The 17,320-nt window shown below is 50.7% G+C and overlaps 2 protein-coding genes across 32 annotated transcripts in view; one reads left to right on the top strand and one right to left on the bottom strand.

The window, feature by feature from the left end:
• The window catches only part of SCRIB (scribble planar cell polarity protein), a 239,190-nt gene extending 233,975 nt beyond the window's left edge, over positions 1 to 5,215 (top strand). For 22 of the 27 annotated variants that reach the window (XM_078851362.1, XM_078851365.1, XM_078851361.1 and 19 more), the window contains one exon: positions 3,055 to 5,215. In XM_078851362.1, the coding sequence (XP_078707488.1) occupies positions 3,055 to 3,215 (161 nt within the window). In that variant the 3' untranslated portion in view covers positions 3,216 to 5,215. The remainder of the gene's footprint in view (positions 1 to 3,054) is intronic. The other 5 variants (XM_078851374.1, XM_078851370.1, XM_078851373.1 and 2 more) reach the window with 3 other exon arrangements.
• Positions 5,216 to 7,810: 2,595 nt separating this feature from the next.
• IQANK1 (IQ motif and ankyrin repeat containing 1) overlaps positions 7,811 to 17,320 on the bottom strand; it is a 116,005-nt gene continuing 106,495 nt past the window's right edge. For all 5 annotated transcript variants that reach the window (XM_078851354.1, XM_078851356.1, XM_078851355.1 and 2 more), the window contains one exon: positions 7,811 to 8,028. In XM_078851354.1, coding sequence (XP_078707480.1) covers positions 7,854 to 8,028 — 175 coding nt within the window. In that variant the 3' untranslated portion in view covers positions 7,811 to 7,853. The remainder of the gene's footprint in view (positions 8,029 to 17,320) is intronic.

Below are 17,320 nucleotides of genomic sequence, written 5' to 3'. Positions count from 1 at the left end.
CAATCATTTTACTGAAATTTAACTAAACAATCCTAACATATTGTAACATGATTATGTAACCAATTATATCCCACCACCTTAATTAGTTTACACCCAGCAAAATTAATTATACAGCAGACAGGAACAATCACAGAACCAGACAGAGATTATACAGACAAACAATAGCAAAGTGGGAACTACAATGACAAGACAACACAGAAGCGAGGATTTCACATCCCAGCTATTGATAAGTGAGTTCTTGCCAGACAGGATGCTATCAAACTAAGTTTCCTTTTACATTTTCTAGGCACTTCCCTTTCTCTGGAGGTGATAGGAATACAATCCTGTCCTGATAGTGCCTAACAGCCCAATAGCACCTTATTTCAGTGTGACTAGTTTGGAATGTGAGGATGTGACGGTTCGCTTCCCAGCTTATGGCTGCCTCTGCTGCTTAGCCAAAGGCCTTAGCCTAAGAACAGGGCCTCAGACTGTCACAGTAAGAGAAGGCCCTTACACCAGCAGACAGTGATTTTGATTCTTTCTTTTATACCTCTAGAACTAGCCAAGCGATAAGAATACACCTAAATTCTTGAAGTACAGGCCTTTGCAGACAGGCCTGAATATCTATATCCTAACACTACATCCTACAGTGCTAGGGACATTATAGCTAGACCAGTACTGCACTGGTGTTGGAGAAGCACTAGGCATGACCCAAGGGGGCCTGCACCGAGGTAACCTGATGACAAATCCCTCAGAGGTAGCTTTCAGAGTAACAGCCGTGTTAGTCTGTATTCGCAAAAAGAAAAGGAGTACTTGTGGCACCTTAGAGTCTAACCAATTTATTTGAGCATAAGCTTTCGTGAGCTACAGCTCACGATGCATTCGATGAAGTGAGCTGTAGCTCACGAAAGCTTATGCTCAAATAAATTGGTTAGTCTCTAAGGTGCCACAAGTACTCCTTTTCTTTTTTCAGAGGTAGCTGGCTCTCTCCTATGGGTGTGACTGTCACTGCACAGTTACTGATTTGTAAGTCCATAGAATCATAGAATAACAGAGTTGGAAGAGACCTCTGGAGGCCATCTAGTCCAACCCCCTGCCCAGAGCAGGACCAATCCCAACTACATCATCCCAGCCAGGGCTTTATCAAGCCTGACCTTAAAAACTTCTAAGGAAGGAGATTCCACCACCTCCCTAGGCAACGCATTCCAGTGTTTCACCACCCTCCTAGTGAAAAAGTTTTTCCTAATATCCAACCTAAATCTCCCCCACTGCAACTTGAGACCATTACTCCTTGTCCTGTCATCTGCTATCACTGAGAACAGTCTAGATCCATCCTCTTTGGATCCACCTTTCAGGTAGTTAAAAGCAGCTATCAAATCCCCCCTCATTCTTCTCTTCCGTAGACTAAACAATCCCAGTTCCCTCAGCCTCTCCTCATAAGTCATGTGTTCCAGACCCCTAATCATTTTTGTTGCCCTTCGCTGGACTCTCTCCAATTTTTCCACATCCTTCTTGAAGTGTGGGGCCCAAAACTGGACACAGTACTCCAGATGAGGCCTCACCAATGTCGAATAGAGGGGAACGATCACGTCCTTCGATCTGCTGGCAATGCCCCTTCTTATACACCCCAAAATCCCATTGGCCTTCTTGGCAACAAGGGCACACTGTTGACTCCTATCCAGCTTCTCGTCCACTGTAATCCCTAGGTCCTTCTCTGCAGAACTGCTGCCCAGCCATTCGGTTCCTAGTCTGTAGTGGTGCATTGGATTCGTCCATCCTAAGTGCAGGACTCTGCACTTGTCCTTGTTGAACCTCATCAGATTTCTTTTGGCCCAATCCTCCAATTTGTCTAGGTCCCTCTGTATCCTATCCCTACCCTCCAGCGTATCTACCTCTCCTCCCAGTTTAGTGTCATCCGCAAACTTGCTGAGAGTGCAATCCACACCATCCTCCAGATCATTTATGAAGATATTGAACAAAACTGGCCCGAGGACCAACCCTTGGGGTACTCCACTTGATACCGGCTGCCAACTAGACATGGAGCCATTGATCACTACCCGTTGAGCCCAACAATCTAGCCAACTTTCTACCCACCTTGTAGTGCATCCATCCAGCCCATACTTCTTTAACTTGCTGACAAGAATACTGTGGGAGACCATGTCAAAAGCTTTGCTAAAGTCGAGGAATAACACGTCCACTGCTTTCCCTTCATCCACAGAACCAGTTATCTCATCATAGAAGGCAATTAGATTCATCAGGCATGACTTTCCCTTGGTGAATCCATGCTGACTGTTCCTGATCACTTTCCTCTCGTCTAAGTGCTTCAGAATTGATTCCTTGAGGACATGCTCCATAATTTTTCCAGTCCAGTGAGGGGGACACCTATTGCTCTCCCAAACGCTTCTGTCCTTGGCCATGGCAGAAAGGGTCCTAACAGCAAGTGGAAATGAAATGACTTTTCTTTGGCATCCAGTTAATTTGGTTTGGTTTGACTGGAGGGCGGGAATGAGTCTAGGAGACCACAGGGCATAGCTAGCTGTGAGGTTTCAGAGAAAAAAAGTAATGCTTATTCAGGACAAAATTAAAAATTTGAAATTTTTCATGGGACAGAAATTCAGAAAAATTCCATTTCAGGGAAACCAAAATGGGATTTTTTTTTTTCCAGTTTACCAGCTGCTTGCCTGGAAGGGTCTTAGAGAGACAAAGCGGGGGGAGGTAATGTCTTTTATTGGACCAACTTGTGTTGGTGAGAGAAACAACCTGTGAAGCTTACACAGAGCTCTTCTGCAGGTACTCAGAGTGTTACAGCTAGATATAAGATGGAATAGATTGTTTAGCATAAGTAGTTAGTTCAAGAGACCATTTAAGGTGAAGTGGCCCGTTAACACCCCTCCAGTCATAGGGAGTAAAGGAAGAGCGAGGGTAGGTGGTTGTTAGTGCATTATAGATTGTCGTACTAAGCCACAAATCCAGTGTCTCTGTTCACAAAGTGATCACTCTGTATCTGAGAGGCATGCTGCTCTGTGGGAAATACTGTGTCTCCTCTCTGATTACTGTCTGTCTGTCTCTGCTCAGTTCCCCAGGATCAGGATGAGCCAGCAGAGGAAGAGGAGCTGTTAGTAACGCATGACTCCTCGACACCCACCACATCAGCACTTGAAGAAATGGCTCTGTACAGCAGCAAGCGCAAACTCCGACACAGCCGTCGCAGTCTGGAGGCTGCTGTCCCCACATAGAGGGTCTGCTGCACCAGGGCAACAGGACAGCCCAGCACAGGGCTCTACAACTTCCTGCACTCCACAGACTGGACTGGGTCCCACAGCTGCCTCCTTGACATTGGCTGGGACCTGTGCACCCAGAAGGCGTTGTGGTTAATGAACTTCCTTTAGGCTGGGAACCTCCTTTTTCTCTCGCTACCCACAATGCACTGGGGCACGTGCTGAACAAAACAGGACAGTGATGGACTTGTAGATGTCTGACAAAGGGTGGGAGGGGCAGGGCAGTGGGCAGCAGCAGTTTGTTAGTCTGTAAATAGTATGTGTGTATGTGTGTGCACGCACGTGTGTGGGTGTGTGACGCTGCACCTGTTATTCCCTCCACTTGGGTTTTTCAGTGGCTACTATGGGGGCTTTGTTCTGATGTGACTTAGCAGGAAGGGCCAGCCCTTTACTCCCTTTTAAATCCCACTGATTTGTTAAAAGCCAGCTCCCCCCCTAAACCATGGAGTGTCCTATCCGTGCAGGGGCAGGAATCTGTGACCTCTCTAGAACACGTTGTCCCCATGCCACTCCCCCACCAGGCCAGTGGTAATCTGGCTTGGTGTGACGCTGTTCCTCCGGCAGTAGCATTGCCCCTCAGATGCACACGTAATTCATGTCGCACAGGCTGTGGTCCATTCTAGGCAAACACGCTACGGGGGAGGGGGATGCGGGGAACAGGTGCTGACTGTCCTGTGTGAGAGTGGCCTACATGAGATGGATGAACTAGGGCAGATGGGAGTGCGAGGCTACAGCAGTGTCTGCATGTGACAGCAGTAGGGACAGACTAGGTGGGGATTAGAATGTGGTGACTCAGCAGCAGGCGGTACAAATAAAGAGACGGGGGGTAAGGTTAGAGTAGGGGGTGCAGGCAGGAAGGTGGGATGTGGACTGGCTGGGGTCAAGTTAAGGGTACTGGGTGCAGGATGATGATGGTACACAGAGAGCGATGGTGGTGGCAGCAGAAGCTGGTGGCTCTCACTGTGTTGCCCATGACCACTGCAGTAAAATGTGAGTTTTGAGTGGGGTTGGAGCATAGACGAAGTGAGCACCATGCAGGGAGCTCCAGGAGATAACGGATAATGAGATATGCATCCCACTAACTACAAATCCTACGGTCTCTCTCTGACGACTTGGTGGCGTCCTGACGCTTTACCTGCAGATTAGGGCAAACGAGATTCTTTACACATGCACCAAGTCTGTTATTGCTGGCTTCCTGACTGGAACAAGAGCCTGTCCGCCTCAGTACCAAGTGAACCCAAGGCTATGGCGCCAGTGACTAGGCACCTGTATCTACCAGTGAAACTGTCATTTCTCTTGTTCTTACTGCCCTCTGCAAGTTAAGCAGCCCTTATCCACACAGGCCCCAAATCAAAGCAAGGCATCTGAGCTTGGTTTGGCAATGGTCTGAGTGATCTTTCCACTCCCTCTAACAAATCGGTGCTCTCTTACTTGCTGATGCCGCCAGCAGTAAGTCCAGAGTTGGCCCTTAATCCTCCCAGTGCCAGGATGTGACTCGGGAGTGGAGGGCACTTCTGCTTGTACATTTACTAAATGACTGGATGCGGTTTCTTTTAGTTGAGAATCTCCTCTCTTCACACCAAATCACATGGCTCATTTGAACTGAATTGATATGTTTAATTTTACAGGGCTTGGATGGGGGAAATCTGATAGTCTATCAAACTGCAGCCATGGCTGCTGCCATCATCAGCAATTTGAGCTTTTTCTTTTTAAAACCTCATTTTAGCATTTGCTTTTTAACAAGAACAATTTCTGGATACAATCATGAATTGGTTTTGGTGACTAACTTGTGATTTTCCTTTCCCTTTGTGGTACCTGGGTGCCAGGCTCTGATCTCTCTCCTCTCCTGAGAGATGCGGAGTTAAAATTAGCTCATCAAGACTGTAACTAGTGAAATTTGTACAACCAAAGAAATCTATTTTGTGGTTCAAGGAGAATAAAGTTTACTTTACATTTTAGAGCCTGTGTCTGTCTGTGGATGAAGCTTTTTCCTCAGGCCAGTGGGAAGCACTAGAAGGGCCTCTCTCTATTCACTGCTTCTACTTTCAAATCTAGAGAAAGGCAAGTCTTCCAGCATCTCTGGTTCAATGTCCATCACATCTGTCCTGCTATGGTCTCTCCTATCTTGAGACTTCTTTCATAGATTTCAAGGCTAGAAGGAACCGCGGGACCCCTTTAGTTTGACTGCCTGTATAACAGGTCAGCGAACGGCCCCAAACTAATTTCCAGAGCATATTTTTTAGAAAAACATCTAGTCTTGATTTAAAAATTGCCCAAGATGGAGTGGTCACCACAACAACTGAGTAAATTGTTCCAGTGGTTAATTATGCTCGTTGTTAAAAATGTATGCCTTATTTCCAGTCTGAATTTGTCTAGCTTCAACGTCACTGGATCGTATTTTACCTTTCTCTGCCAGACTAAAGAGCCCATTATAGAATACTTGTTCCCCATGTACATATTTGCAGATCAAATCAAATTATCCTTTAACCTGTTCTTAAACTACATAGATTGAGCTCCTTGAGTCTATTATACGCCTTGAACTCCTTCCTATCCCCCCCGTCACACATGAAGTTGTGCATGTCACCTGCCAACATAATCATGTTTCACTGTCTCACACACACTCTCTAGATCAGGGGCAGGCAAACTTTTTGGCCTGAGGGCCACATCGGGTTTCTGAAATTGTATGGCGGCCGGTTAGGGAAGGCTGTGCCTCCCCAACCAGCCAGGCATGGCCCGGCCCCCCTGCCCCCTATCCAACCCCCCTGCTTCTCACCCCCTGACAGTCCCCCCAGGACGCCTGCCCCATCCAACCTCCCCACTGGCTCTCGGTCCCCTGACCGCCCCTGGACCCTGCCACCCCATCCAACCCCCAACTCTCCTTTGTGACTGCCCCCCCAGACCCCGCCCCATCCACACACACCCCCAGCTCCCTATCCTCTGACTGCCCCCCATCACCCCATCCAACCCCCCGCTCCTTCCTGACTGCCCCCCTCGGGACTCCCTGCCCCATTCAACACCACCCCCCCCATTCCCCACCCTCTGACCGCCCCCAACCCCTATCCACGCCCCTGACAACCCCCCCGAACTACCCCGCCCTCTATCCAACCCCGCCCCTGCTCCCTGCCCCCTTTCTGTGCTGCCTGGAGCACCGGTGGCTGGCAGCGCGGCTGCACCATGAGAGGCAGCCACGCGGCGCAGCACAGAGACCGGATCAGACCGGGCGCTGCAGCTGCGATGCCCCGGGAGCTCGCCCATGCCACCCCCGCCCAGAGCGTTGCACCGGTGGCACAGTGAGCTGAGGCTGCGGGGCAGCAGGGGAGAGTCCAGGGGCAAGCCTCCTGGGCCAGGAGCTCAGGGGCCAGGCAGGACAGTCCTGCGGGCCACATGTGGCCCGTGGGCAGTAGTTTGCCTGTGGGCAGGCTCTCATGGATGGGGAACCCTGGGTTTTGTGAAGCAACCTGCACAGCAGGGCATCTAAGGACTACCACAAAAGACTCCCAGCAGTGGTAGGGACCAGATGGCTCATAACTCAGCCCTTCCCTATCCTGGGGTGATACAGTGTAAGCACAAGCCCACCAGCTGCCCTCTCAGTAAGCATCTTCACATTTGCTTCAGGAGGATACCCATCATCTTGAGCTCAGCATGGCCACTTTTCAGCAGGCTATAGGGGACATGCTGCCACTGCAGTCACTGCAGGACAGTTGCCTGCTGGGTGCTAGAAGAACGAGGTTCAAGGAAGACAACTTGGACAAACAGTGATGACTACGCATGTATGAAAAACACAACCCCACCATTTCAGTGCTTAGTCTTCCACTATCCCTGCCATGATGCCACAAATCCACCCTGACGCTTGCCACTTGATCTATGGGCATTTGGACTGCATCACATTGGGGCCAGGATGGCTGCATCCCTCCTTGAAACACGCTGCACCCATGCTCAGATAAGGCTCTAAAACTAAGGTGCTTTTTATATCCATAATAGAATTTGGTGCAGTCACCTCTATTTTGGGTCTGTAAAACTCCAGTCAGTACCTGCTCTGTGCCAGGTTGGCTGCTGGTTTGGCTCAGCTGGGCTTAAGTGCATATCCCACTTCCCGCATTCAGGGAGCAAAGCCATGCTTCCACAGAAAGGAGATGACTGCAGGGGTCAGGCAGATGCACTTTTCCTTCATACTTCCTGCCTGCTGCTGAGGTACCAGTGCAAAGGGCAGGGACTGCGAGAAAAGGCCTGTCTGAAAGAAAATAAACATATCTCACTGGAGGTGATTCACTGTCTAGGGGAGACTAGCTGAGCCTGCAAAGGCGGGGAAGGGGGCCTTGCATCATAAATTTATAGCCTTGCCCGTAGTGCTGCTGACCATAGTTGCATCTTGCATTCTTAGCTGTTGGAAGGGTGAATTCAGCTCAGTTGTTTGGCACCTCCCCCTCTGCCCTATTATGAGCCCTGCACTTTGTGGCCTTCCCTTCAGAAATGCAGCAAGCCACCCCCCCCCCCCCCAGTGCGGCCCATGATTGGTTACAAAACACAAGCCTTGTAATACAATTTCACTTTAATGAGACACCAGCTGCCACACCACTTGCAGCCTGTTGTTCACGCCTACAGGCTGCACTTGGCCAGAATGATCCAAATTGGAAGGAGACTTTGGAGCAATTCCTCAGGGGGCTGGTGACGTTTGATGACAACAAATAATTTAAAGTTTCCAATCCTGGTTGCTTGAAATTCAGTCTGTGAATACTCTGGTCCATCTGTTGCTCTGACTAAGGACAGGTACCTGTAAGAGGAAGGAAACAGGCAGTTGAACAGCATGGTTTATAGGCATGCCAAGTTATTGCACTCACCTGGCCACACTGACTTCTGCTTCTAAAAAGCCACAGGTGGTGTTGCATAGCCACTGGCTCAAGTAAACACAATTCCCCTGGTTAGGGCCAGCAACCTCAGAATACGCAAACAAAGGCACGAAGCCTGCGTCTGTGCAAAGCGAACGTCTCTGCCTTGATGATGGACTAACAATGGCGGAAGGAGAGGGCCATGAGATGGCAGCTGAAGCCATGAAGAGCAATGAGTTACATAGGGGTGACGTGCCATAAAGACGTCTGAAAGACCTCAATGGTGTGCAAAAGGGGACGCCCTGAGGGAATACTGAGAATGGTACAGTATCAGAAAAGAGTGTTGGTGCCTAAATACTTCTGGGGATCTGGTTCTCACGCCTTTCCTGCACCTTGCTGGGCTTTTGTGCGTCTTTCCTTTCCTCACAGCATTACTCCCAGCACTGTCTCAGAGCCCCTCATGGTTGCTCTGATGCCCTTCAGGCTTTTCTGTGGCCCTGCCCTGCATAACCTTATTGCCTTTCATGGTTTCAGATACCATCTCAACCCTCCCTCTCCTTGGTCCCAGACTTAGACCCTTCTCTAACTCAGGCAGCACTGAACTGCAAACCTGGGTCTCCCACATCCCAGCTAATCACTTAGCTATTGGTTGTAAACTTGCCTGCCCACTCACTCTTCCCCTCCCCTAGCTGGCTTTTGTTGGGGAATTAGGCATGCTCTGAGTGGCCTGACAGCTCAGGCCCCTTAGCCACGATAAGTCAGTGGCTGCAGAGTTTGAGAATGCTGCCAGGCTTAGGTGTGACCTCACATGCTGAGCATCTTTGTGGTGTCAGGACTTCGGTAGTTAGGGGATGTTACTGTCAGACCCTTCAGTGTCTGCAGGGTTATGTGTCAACTGAGCTGTGGTTCTGTGACGGCAGTGGCAGCGACATTATGGATTAAAGACACAGTTAGCTGCCAAAGTCCTTTTATAAATCTAGCCCTTTGGGACTGCACTTCTCTCCAGCATATATAAGAAATAGTTCTAATGTGTTCACAGGGTTTGGCCACACCTCCTTCTAGCTACAGGTCCCATTCGCTGCCTTCAGCAATGGCAAAAACGTGGACGTGCTGCAGTCACACCTTTGCCACTGTAACCCCAGCTTTTATCATGGCGGCAGCAGAAACAAACATCATCGCCCCTGCTCCGTCACCCCTCAGTGCACTGAGACTTCCAGGGCCCAGACACAGAACGCTTTGACTCTATTTGTTCCTGCTCCCTCTCCTGGCGGTGAAACCCAAATGGAGCAAAACAAAGGCCAAGAGATGCTAGATCTACAAGGCCTCTTGGGACCATTCTGGTAGGGGCCAGCGCTGCTTTGTAAGAAAGAGAGACAGTTGTTACAGCGGGAGGTCTCGGCCCCCCCCAGCTTTGCTCCCAAGCCATTCAACAGCTCAGGAGCACAAGTGGATGCAAGCAACAAGAATGCATGGAACAAACAGAGAAGCAAAAGAGAGACACACAAAGGACTCAAGGGTGCAGGCCAACTAACCACCAGGGAAGCAGGTTTTCTCTCTCCTCAACCATCAAGGTTCTCTGGTAACCATCCCCAATCAGCTGGATAAGGCTTCAAAGAGGGGGCGTACCGCATAAAGGTAGATAAAAAGCAGGATTTTTTTTCAAAAATCAATTTTAAAATAAAATAAAAAAATAAGTTATTGTAAGTGCTTTTAAAAACTAAACCTCTTAAAATTTAAATGTGAGATTACCTGTGTTAATGCCTGAACTTGTTATACCCATTACATAAATAAAAATAAATATGCTGAAACAACAAACTTTTTCCACAGACAGCTTCAGAGAAGACGAACTTTCTGCATATTGCCGGGGTAGAATCAAGAACCCTGCAGTGTGCATTATTAAAATGATCTGGCATGCACTCACACCTCTCTGCCTCTCCTCCCATCCTGGAGAGTTCCAGAGGCATAAAAGCCAGCATAGTCCAAACCAGCGGTTCTCAACCAGGGGTTCGCAGCCTCCTGGGGATCTGTAAGTTGGTTTCAGGGGACCACAGGGCCCCACAGCTCAAGCCTGGTACCCTGAGCCCCAGCACCTCTAAGGGGCTGAAACCAGGAGTGGAGCCACGGGGAGGCCCAAGCCTCAGCACTCCCCCCACCAGGGCTAAAACCCCTAGCCCTGGTGCCCCTCCACAGGGTTGAAGCCTGGCGCCCCGAGCCACAGCGCTCCCCACGGGGCTGAAGCTGGGAGTGGCGTCTCCATGCGCCTAAAGACTGGAGCCCCAGTGCCCTTGTGGGGCTGAAGCCCCAAGCTCCATCCTGCCCAGAGCCCCAGCGACCCATGTGGGTGAAGCCCTGAGCCCCCCATACACCCAACACCCTGCAGCACAGAAAGTCTAAGCCAAGCCCTGCCCAAGCCCAGAGCCCACAGCTGAAGCCCTGAACCTGTCCCTGCTTGGTGGTTGAAGTCCAGAACCCTGCTGCAGTTGAAGCCTCAAGCCCTGCAGAGCTAAAGCCCCAGAGCACGCCCCCCGACATACAGCTGGTGGCTGAAGCCAGGAGCCCAAAGCCCCCCCGGGCCCTGGAGTTTTTATCGTATGTTGTGGTGGGGAGTCTCAGAAAGAGAAGGGTTGAGAAGTCTTGGTCCAAACTACTCTTCAGTTCCTTTGAGCCACTGAAGTTGAGTGAGCTCTGAGCACACTCACTGTTTTCCATGCTTCTCATCTTGTTTTCATCGTCTGCCCTTTGGGAGCAAATTTTGTTTAGAGTGAGACTGTGGGGTTCTATAAGGAACATAAGAGGAGAGCTTTGGCTGGACCTGAGCAGCAGAAGGGCTACCTCGCATAGTCCTACTGACGAGGGCGGCTCTTCAGTCCAGTTGACTAAGATTAGTACCATAGGTACAACATGGGGGGGCATGCCGAGTCAAGTGACCCCCCTCCAGATTTCTGCTTGGCCTGCTGGCACTGGGGAGAGCGGCTCTGGCCTTCCCCCTGCTGCGCCTGCCCTCAGGCTCGCTTGGCCCTGTCCCTGGCAGCCAGGCCTGGGTGGGGACAGGAGGGGGTGGGACCAACCACTTGTGCTGGCCGCTGTGGATCGCTGCTCTGTGCAGTGCAACGGCTGCCTGAGAGAGTCCATTTAGGGAGGTGGCGGTAGTGACGGGCCGCTCCCCGCCCAGGCTGGTTGCCGGTACAGGGACGAGGGAGACGGAAGCCATTCCCCGCCCCCACCCCACCACAGCATGTTTACGACTCACTCAGCCCCTGTCTCTGGCAGCCAGATCTGGTGGCGGGGTGACCCGACACCACCCCAATTGGGCTCTCTCAGGCAGCCACCACACTGCACAGAGCAGCGACCTGGAGTGGCAAACTTCAGCCAGCATGAGAAGTGGCTCCCTCCCGCTCCTCACCTGCCAGGGACAGGGGCTGAACATGCCGGGGGGAGACGCAGCAGGAGGACAACCACCCCCCGCCCAGGTAACTCTGGTAGGGTGGGGAGGGCATGGCAGCCCCAGGCTGGGCACAAGGTGGGGAGTTGCTAGGGATGCAGGTGGGGCAGTCACGTGTCCTCCTCTTTAGATTGTGCCCCCCACAATGTCGGGAGGCACAATTTGTCAATGGCTGGCACTGGGCAAGCTCAGCATCGACTGAAAGGATTGTCCTGCAGATACTGGAGGGCTGACTCAGTGCCCACGCAGTGGGAGAGGCTCTTCAGCCCTAGTTGATTAAGTCTGGCCATCTGTAAATCCAGCATTGACTTAAGCATCCACTCACCATCAAGATCCCTCTGTCTGTCAAGAGGCTTGGGTCTGTCTAGGTTGATCTAAAAAGTCTGGCTGTGTGCCTAGACTGGCTCTCTGGCCTCTGGTTCCACTTCTGAAAAACTGGATCTGTAAAGCCAAGATCCAGCACAAATCTGGGGGGCTGTAAAAATTAATACTAGCAGCCAAGCACAGATGTGGTTTCAGGGCCTCAAAGCTCTGACTGACCCATATGTGGACAGAGCCTCATAGAAGAGAATTTTATTAGACTATTGCTGGGTTCTGGGCTACCAACCTCCAATTTTGATTAGCTTCCAGTTCTAAGCCAGGACCGTGACTTTTACACAGCAATCCAGAGCATCAGTGCTAATGACCGCTTGATGCCAGGGCCTTCTTAGGTAGTCTCAGTGTCTGTGATCTGATCGTGGCTTTTGATAACCCCTGTATGGAGCACCATCTTGGGACGCCCGTCCTGTTTTGGTTCCAAGGAGGGCTTGGTAAAGCAGAAGAGAGGGTTACTCACCCTGTGCAATAACTGAGGTTCTTTGAGATGTGTGTCGCGGTGGGTGCGCCTCTTCACTTCTGGTGAAGGTGTGTCCCGGCACCGTTGATCAGAGATTTTCAGTAGCAGTGCTTGGTCGGGCCACGCATGTGCAGCAGCTGTCTCGCGGCCCACTGGAGTCTCTTCAGCTCGTGCATGGTCCGACCCTCTCAGTTCCTTCTCTACCGTAGAGTCCTTGTGTCAAACGCCAAAGTAGAGGAGAGGAGCAGGGCCTACACACATCTCGAAGTGATGTCCCTGTGGGTGATGGCCCTGTGGGTGCTCCACTTCAGGTGATTGGTTGGGGGGGACTTTGGAGTTATGTGCATAGTCACAGCGGAAAGGACAGTAAGGCCTAATATGGCATCTGCCCTGGAGTCCTGTGTAATGGCACAGTGCTTGACAAAAGCATGTTCTGACACCCATGTGGCGGTTTTGCAGATATCCAGAATGGGTGCGTTATGCAGGAATGCCGCAGATATTGACATGGCTCGAATAGCGTGGGACCTCACCCCATCAGGGACTTCTATGTCATAGGTTTGATAGCATGTTTGGATACAGTCCTATCCACTTGAAAGTCTTGCTTGGATATCGCAACACCCTTGGATTATTCGGTTGTAGAAAAGAACAGTCTTGGTGATTTATGAAAAGGTTTAGTCCTAAGTAGAAGGCTATTGCCTTCCTAACATCAAGGGTGTGTAATGAAGCCTCCTGTGAGGTTTTATGTGGTTTAGGGTAGAACATAGGGAGGTGGATAGGCTGGTTGATGTGGAAGGTGTACGTCACTTTTGGAAGGAATTTAAGGTGACGTCACAGTGAGACCTTATCCTTGAAGAGAAACATGTAGGGTGGACTGGCCTTCAGTGCACTAATCTTGCTCACCCTTCTAGCTGATTTGATGGCAATGAGGAATGCTACCTTCACTGACATGTGTTGTAAGGAACAGGTAGCTAGGGGGTTCAAAGGGGGGTCTCATGAGTCCCCTGAGGACTAAGTTCAGATCCCAGGTGGGCGTGGGAGGGTGCACTTCAGGGTAAAGGCTCTGAAGTCCCGCAAGGAAGCGTTTTGTAGTTGGATGTATAAATGTTGAGAATCCGTCGATTTTGTCATGGAAGGTGTTAATCACTGTGAGATGTACTTTCATAAAACTTAATGAGAACTCTGGGTTCTTTAGCTCTACAAGGTAGTCTAGCACCATTGGAAGGGGTGTAGCGCAGGGAGTCAGTTGTTTATGTAGGCACCTTGTGGAAAAACATTTCCACTTTTATAGGTAAGTATTGCATGTGGAATCACATCTGCTGTTCAATAATACGCGTTTGACCTGCTCCCAGGAGCAGATTTACCGTGAAACAGGGCCCCAACAACGGGGAGCCCCCAAAATGAGGACAAATATCTGACAACCTGCCCCTGAGTCCTGGCTGGCCGCAGCAGGGCTCAGGCAGGCAGGCTGTCTGCATGCTGCGGCTGCTGGCCCCACACCACTCCTGGAAGCATCCAGCTGCTGGCACACCTCTGTGGACCCTTGGGTTGGGGGGGGGGGAAGGTGGCTCCATGCGCTGCCCCCACCCCAGGCAGCACACAGAGACCCGCTGCCCCCCTCCCCGTAAGAGGCGCGCAGAGACGTGCCAGCAGCAGGGCTAAGGCGGCTCCCTGCCCGCTCTGCAGCAGGGCTAAGGCGGCTCCCTGCCCGCTCTGCCTCCCTCCCTCTGTGCTGCTTTTCTCCTGGAAGTGGCTGGCATGTCCCTGCGGCACCTGGGGGCGATGTCTCCGTGCACTGCCCTGACCCCGAGCACGGACTCCACAGCTCCCATTGGTCGGGAACTGCAGCAGAGACCCTCTGCCCCCCCCCCCCCGCCACAGCCTAGGGGCCGCTGCCGGAGGGGGGGCATGTGCCGTCTGCTTTGGGAGCCGCGCTGCCCAAGGTAAGCGCCGCCCCCTGCTCCCCTCCAGCACCCCAGCCCAGAGCCTGCACCCTGCACCCAAAGTTGCTCCCAGAGCCCATACCTCTCACCCACCTCCCACACCCCAACCCCCTGCCTCAACCCAGAGCCCACACCCAGCACCCAAACTTCCTCCCAGAACCCGCCCCCCACACTCATTCCTGCACCCCAATCCCCTGCCCCAATCAAGGTACCTGACTTTGTTTTCACTTACTTCCCTTTACTTATAATATAGGAGGAGGAGGACGGAAAAAAAGAATGAAAAATGGGAGGGGAGGGGGAATAAGAGAGAATTTTTTTTCTTGGTTGGGCCCCAAGGGGGGGCCCTGAAAATGAAGCTGTGCACGGGGCCCCACTAACTCTACATCCGCCACTGCCTGCTCCAAACAGGTTAACTCGTGTAACTGGAACCATAGAGGAGCCATGCTTTCAGATGGAGCTTCACCAGTTGTGGATGAAGGATCTGACCATTCGCCTGTGACAGGAGGTCTGTCCTCATTGGAAGAGTTTGTGGAGGATGAATTGACATACGCAGCAGGTAGGGGTACAAGATCTGTCTGGGCCATGCTGGGGCAATCAAGATGCTCTTGGCTTTGTCGTCCCTGGTCTTGCGTAAGACTCTGTGTATTATGGGATCAGTGGGAATGCATACATGAGTGTCCTGTCCCACTGAATTAGGAAAGCATCCCCCCAAGGATCAGGGACTGAGTCCCGCCCGGGAACAAAATAGCGGGCATTTGTGGTTCTGTGCTGTGGCGAATAAGTTGATAGATTATCTGTTGAAGACCGTAGGGTTCAGTTCCTATGCGTGCTCCTGTGAGAACCATCTGCTTAGAGTGTCGGCAGCAGTGTTTTAGCATCCTGATAGGTAAGAAGCTGAGATGTCAATGTCCTGCTGGATACACCAGTTCCTTCAAAGCCTAGGGAGTGGGATCAGCCCCCCACCTTGTCCGTTGATGTAGAATATGCATGTGACATTGTCATCACTCAAATTGATTTGTTTCTTATGAGCGGTAGGAAGTGAAGACAGGCATATCTTACTGCTCTGAGTTCTAGCAAATTTATGTGAAGGTCTGCTTCTGATGTCGACCACCTGCCTTGTGTCATGTGGTAGTCAAGGTGTGCCCCTCAGCCCAGTAGGGAGGCATCTGTTGTGATCATGACTGAAGGAGGTCTGTGGTGAAAGGGAACATCTACGCAGATGTTCTCTGGTCTTTTCTACCATTGTAGGGATGCTAAAACCTTGGTCGGTGGTGTTACCATAATGTTGAGGCTATGTTTGGTGGGTTTGTATACTGAACGCAGCCAGCCCTGAAGACACCACATGTGTAATCTGCCTTGATTCGTGGACAGATGGAGATGGTGTCTATGAGATGTTTGATGGCTAGGAATCTGGCATGAGGTAGTGAGGCTCTGGCTTGAATTGAGTCCAGGTGTGCCCCGATGAATTCCAGTTGTTGTGTGGGTGTCAATGTGGACTTCTGAAAGTTTATTTGCAACCCCAGTCTTTGAAGAGGTTGATAGTCAGTCATGTGATTGTTTCTGTCTCTGTGTATGAATGTCCTTTGATAAGGCAATCGTCTAGGTATGGGAAAATTATGATTCCTTGTTTGTGCAGGTGGGCTGTGAGTTTTGGAGAACACCCTCGGTGCAGTAGACAGTCTGAACAGGAGCACTCTGTATTGGAAGTGGTCATGTTCCACTGTGAATAGGAGGAATAGTCTGTGAGTTTCAGAGGAACAGCCGTGTTAGTCTGTATTCGCAAAAAGAAAAGGAGTACTTGTGGCACCTTAGAGACTAACCAATTTATTTGAGCATGAGCTTTCGTGAGCTACAGCTCACTTCATCAGATGTTTACCGTGGAAACTGCAGCAGACTTTATATACACACAGAAATCATGAAACAATACCTCCTCCCACCCCACTGTCCTGCTGGTAATAGCTTATCTAAAGTGATCAACAGGTGGGCCATTTCCACACAAAGATGGACTACAAGCCGTCAAGAACACTATCCCCGATAATGTCACGGCTAACCTGGTGGCTGAACTTTGTGACTTTGTCCTTACCCATAACTATTTCACATTTGGGGACAATGTATACCTTCAGATCAGCGGCACTGCTATGGGTACCCGCATGGCCCCACAGTATGCCAACATTTTTATGGCTGATTTAGAACAACGCTTCCTCAGCTCTCGTCCCCTAAAGCCCCTACTCTACTTGCGCTATATTGATGACATCTTCATCATCTGGACCCATGGAAAAGAAGCCCTTGAGGAATTCCACCATGATTTCAACAATTTCCATCCCACCACCAACCTCAGCCTGGTCCAGTCCACACAAGAGATCCACTTCCTGGACACTACAGTGCTAATAAACAATGGCCACATAAACACCACCCTATACCGTAAACCTACTGACCGCTATTCCTACCTCCAGCTTTCACCCTGACCACACCACACGATCCATCGTCTACAGCCAAGCTCTGCGATACAACCGCATTTGCTCCAACCCCTCAGACAGAGACAAACACCTACAAGATCTCTGTCAAGCTTTCTTACAACTACAATACCCACCTGCAGAAGTAAAGAAACAGATTGATAGAGCCAGAAGAGTTCCCAGAAGTTACCTACTACAGGACAGGCCTAACAAAGAAAATAACAGAACGCCACTAGCCGTCACCTTCAGCCCCCAACTAAAACCCCTCCAACGCATTATTAAGGATCTACAACCTATCCTAAAGGATGACCCAACACTCTCACAAGTCTTGGGAGACAGGCCAGTCCTTGCCTACAGACAGCCCCGCAACCTGAAGCAAATACTCACCAACAACCACATACCACACAACAGAACCACTAACCCAGGAACTTATCCTTGCAACAAAGCCCGTTGCCAATTGTGCCCACATATCTATTCAGGGGACACCATCACAGGGCCTAATAACATCAGCCACACTATCAGAGGCTCGTTCACCTGCACATCCACCAATGTGATCTATGCCATCAT

This window comes from Lepidochelys kempii, chromosome 2 (genome assembly GCF_965140285.1).
Source record: "Lepidochelys kempii isolate rLepKem1 chromosome 2, rLepKem1.hap1, whole genome shotgun sequence".
Taxonomy (NCBI): domain Eukaryota; kingdom Metazoa; phylum Chordata; order Testudines; family Cheloniidae; genus Lepidochelys; species Lepidochelys kempii.
The sequence above is the reverse complement of the archived record's forward strand: the minus strand, read 5'-3'. Positions and strand labels throughout refer to the sequence as shown.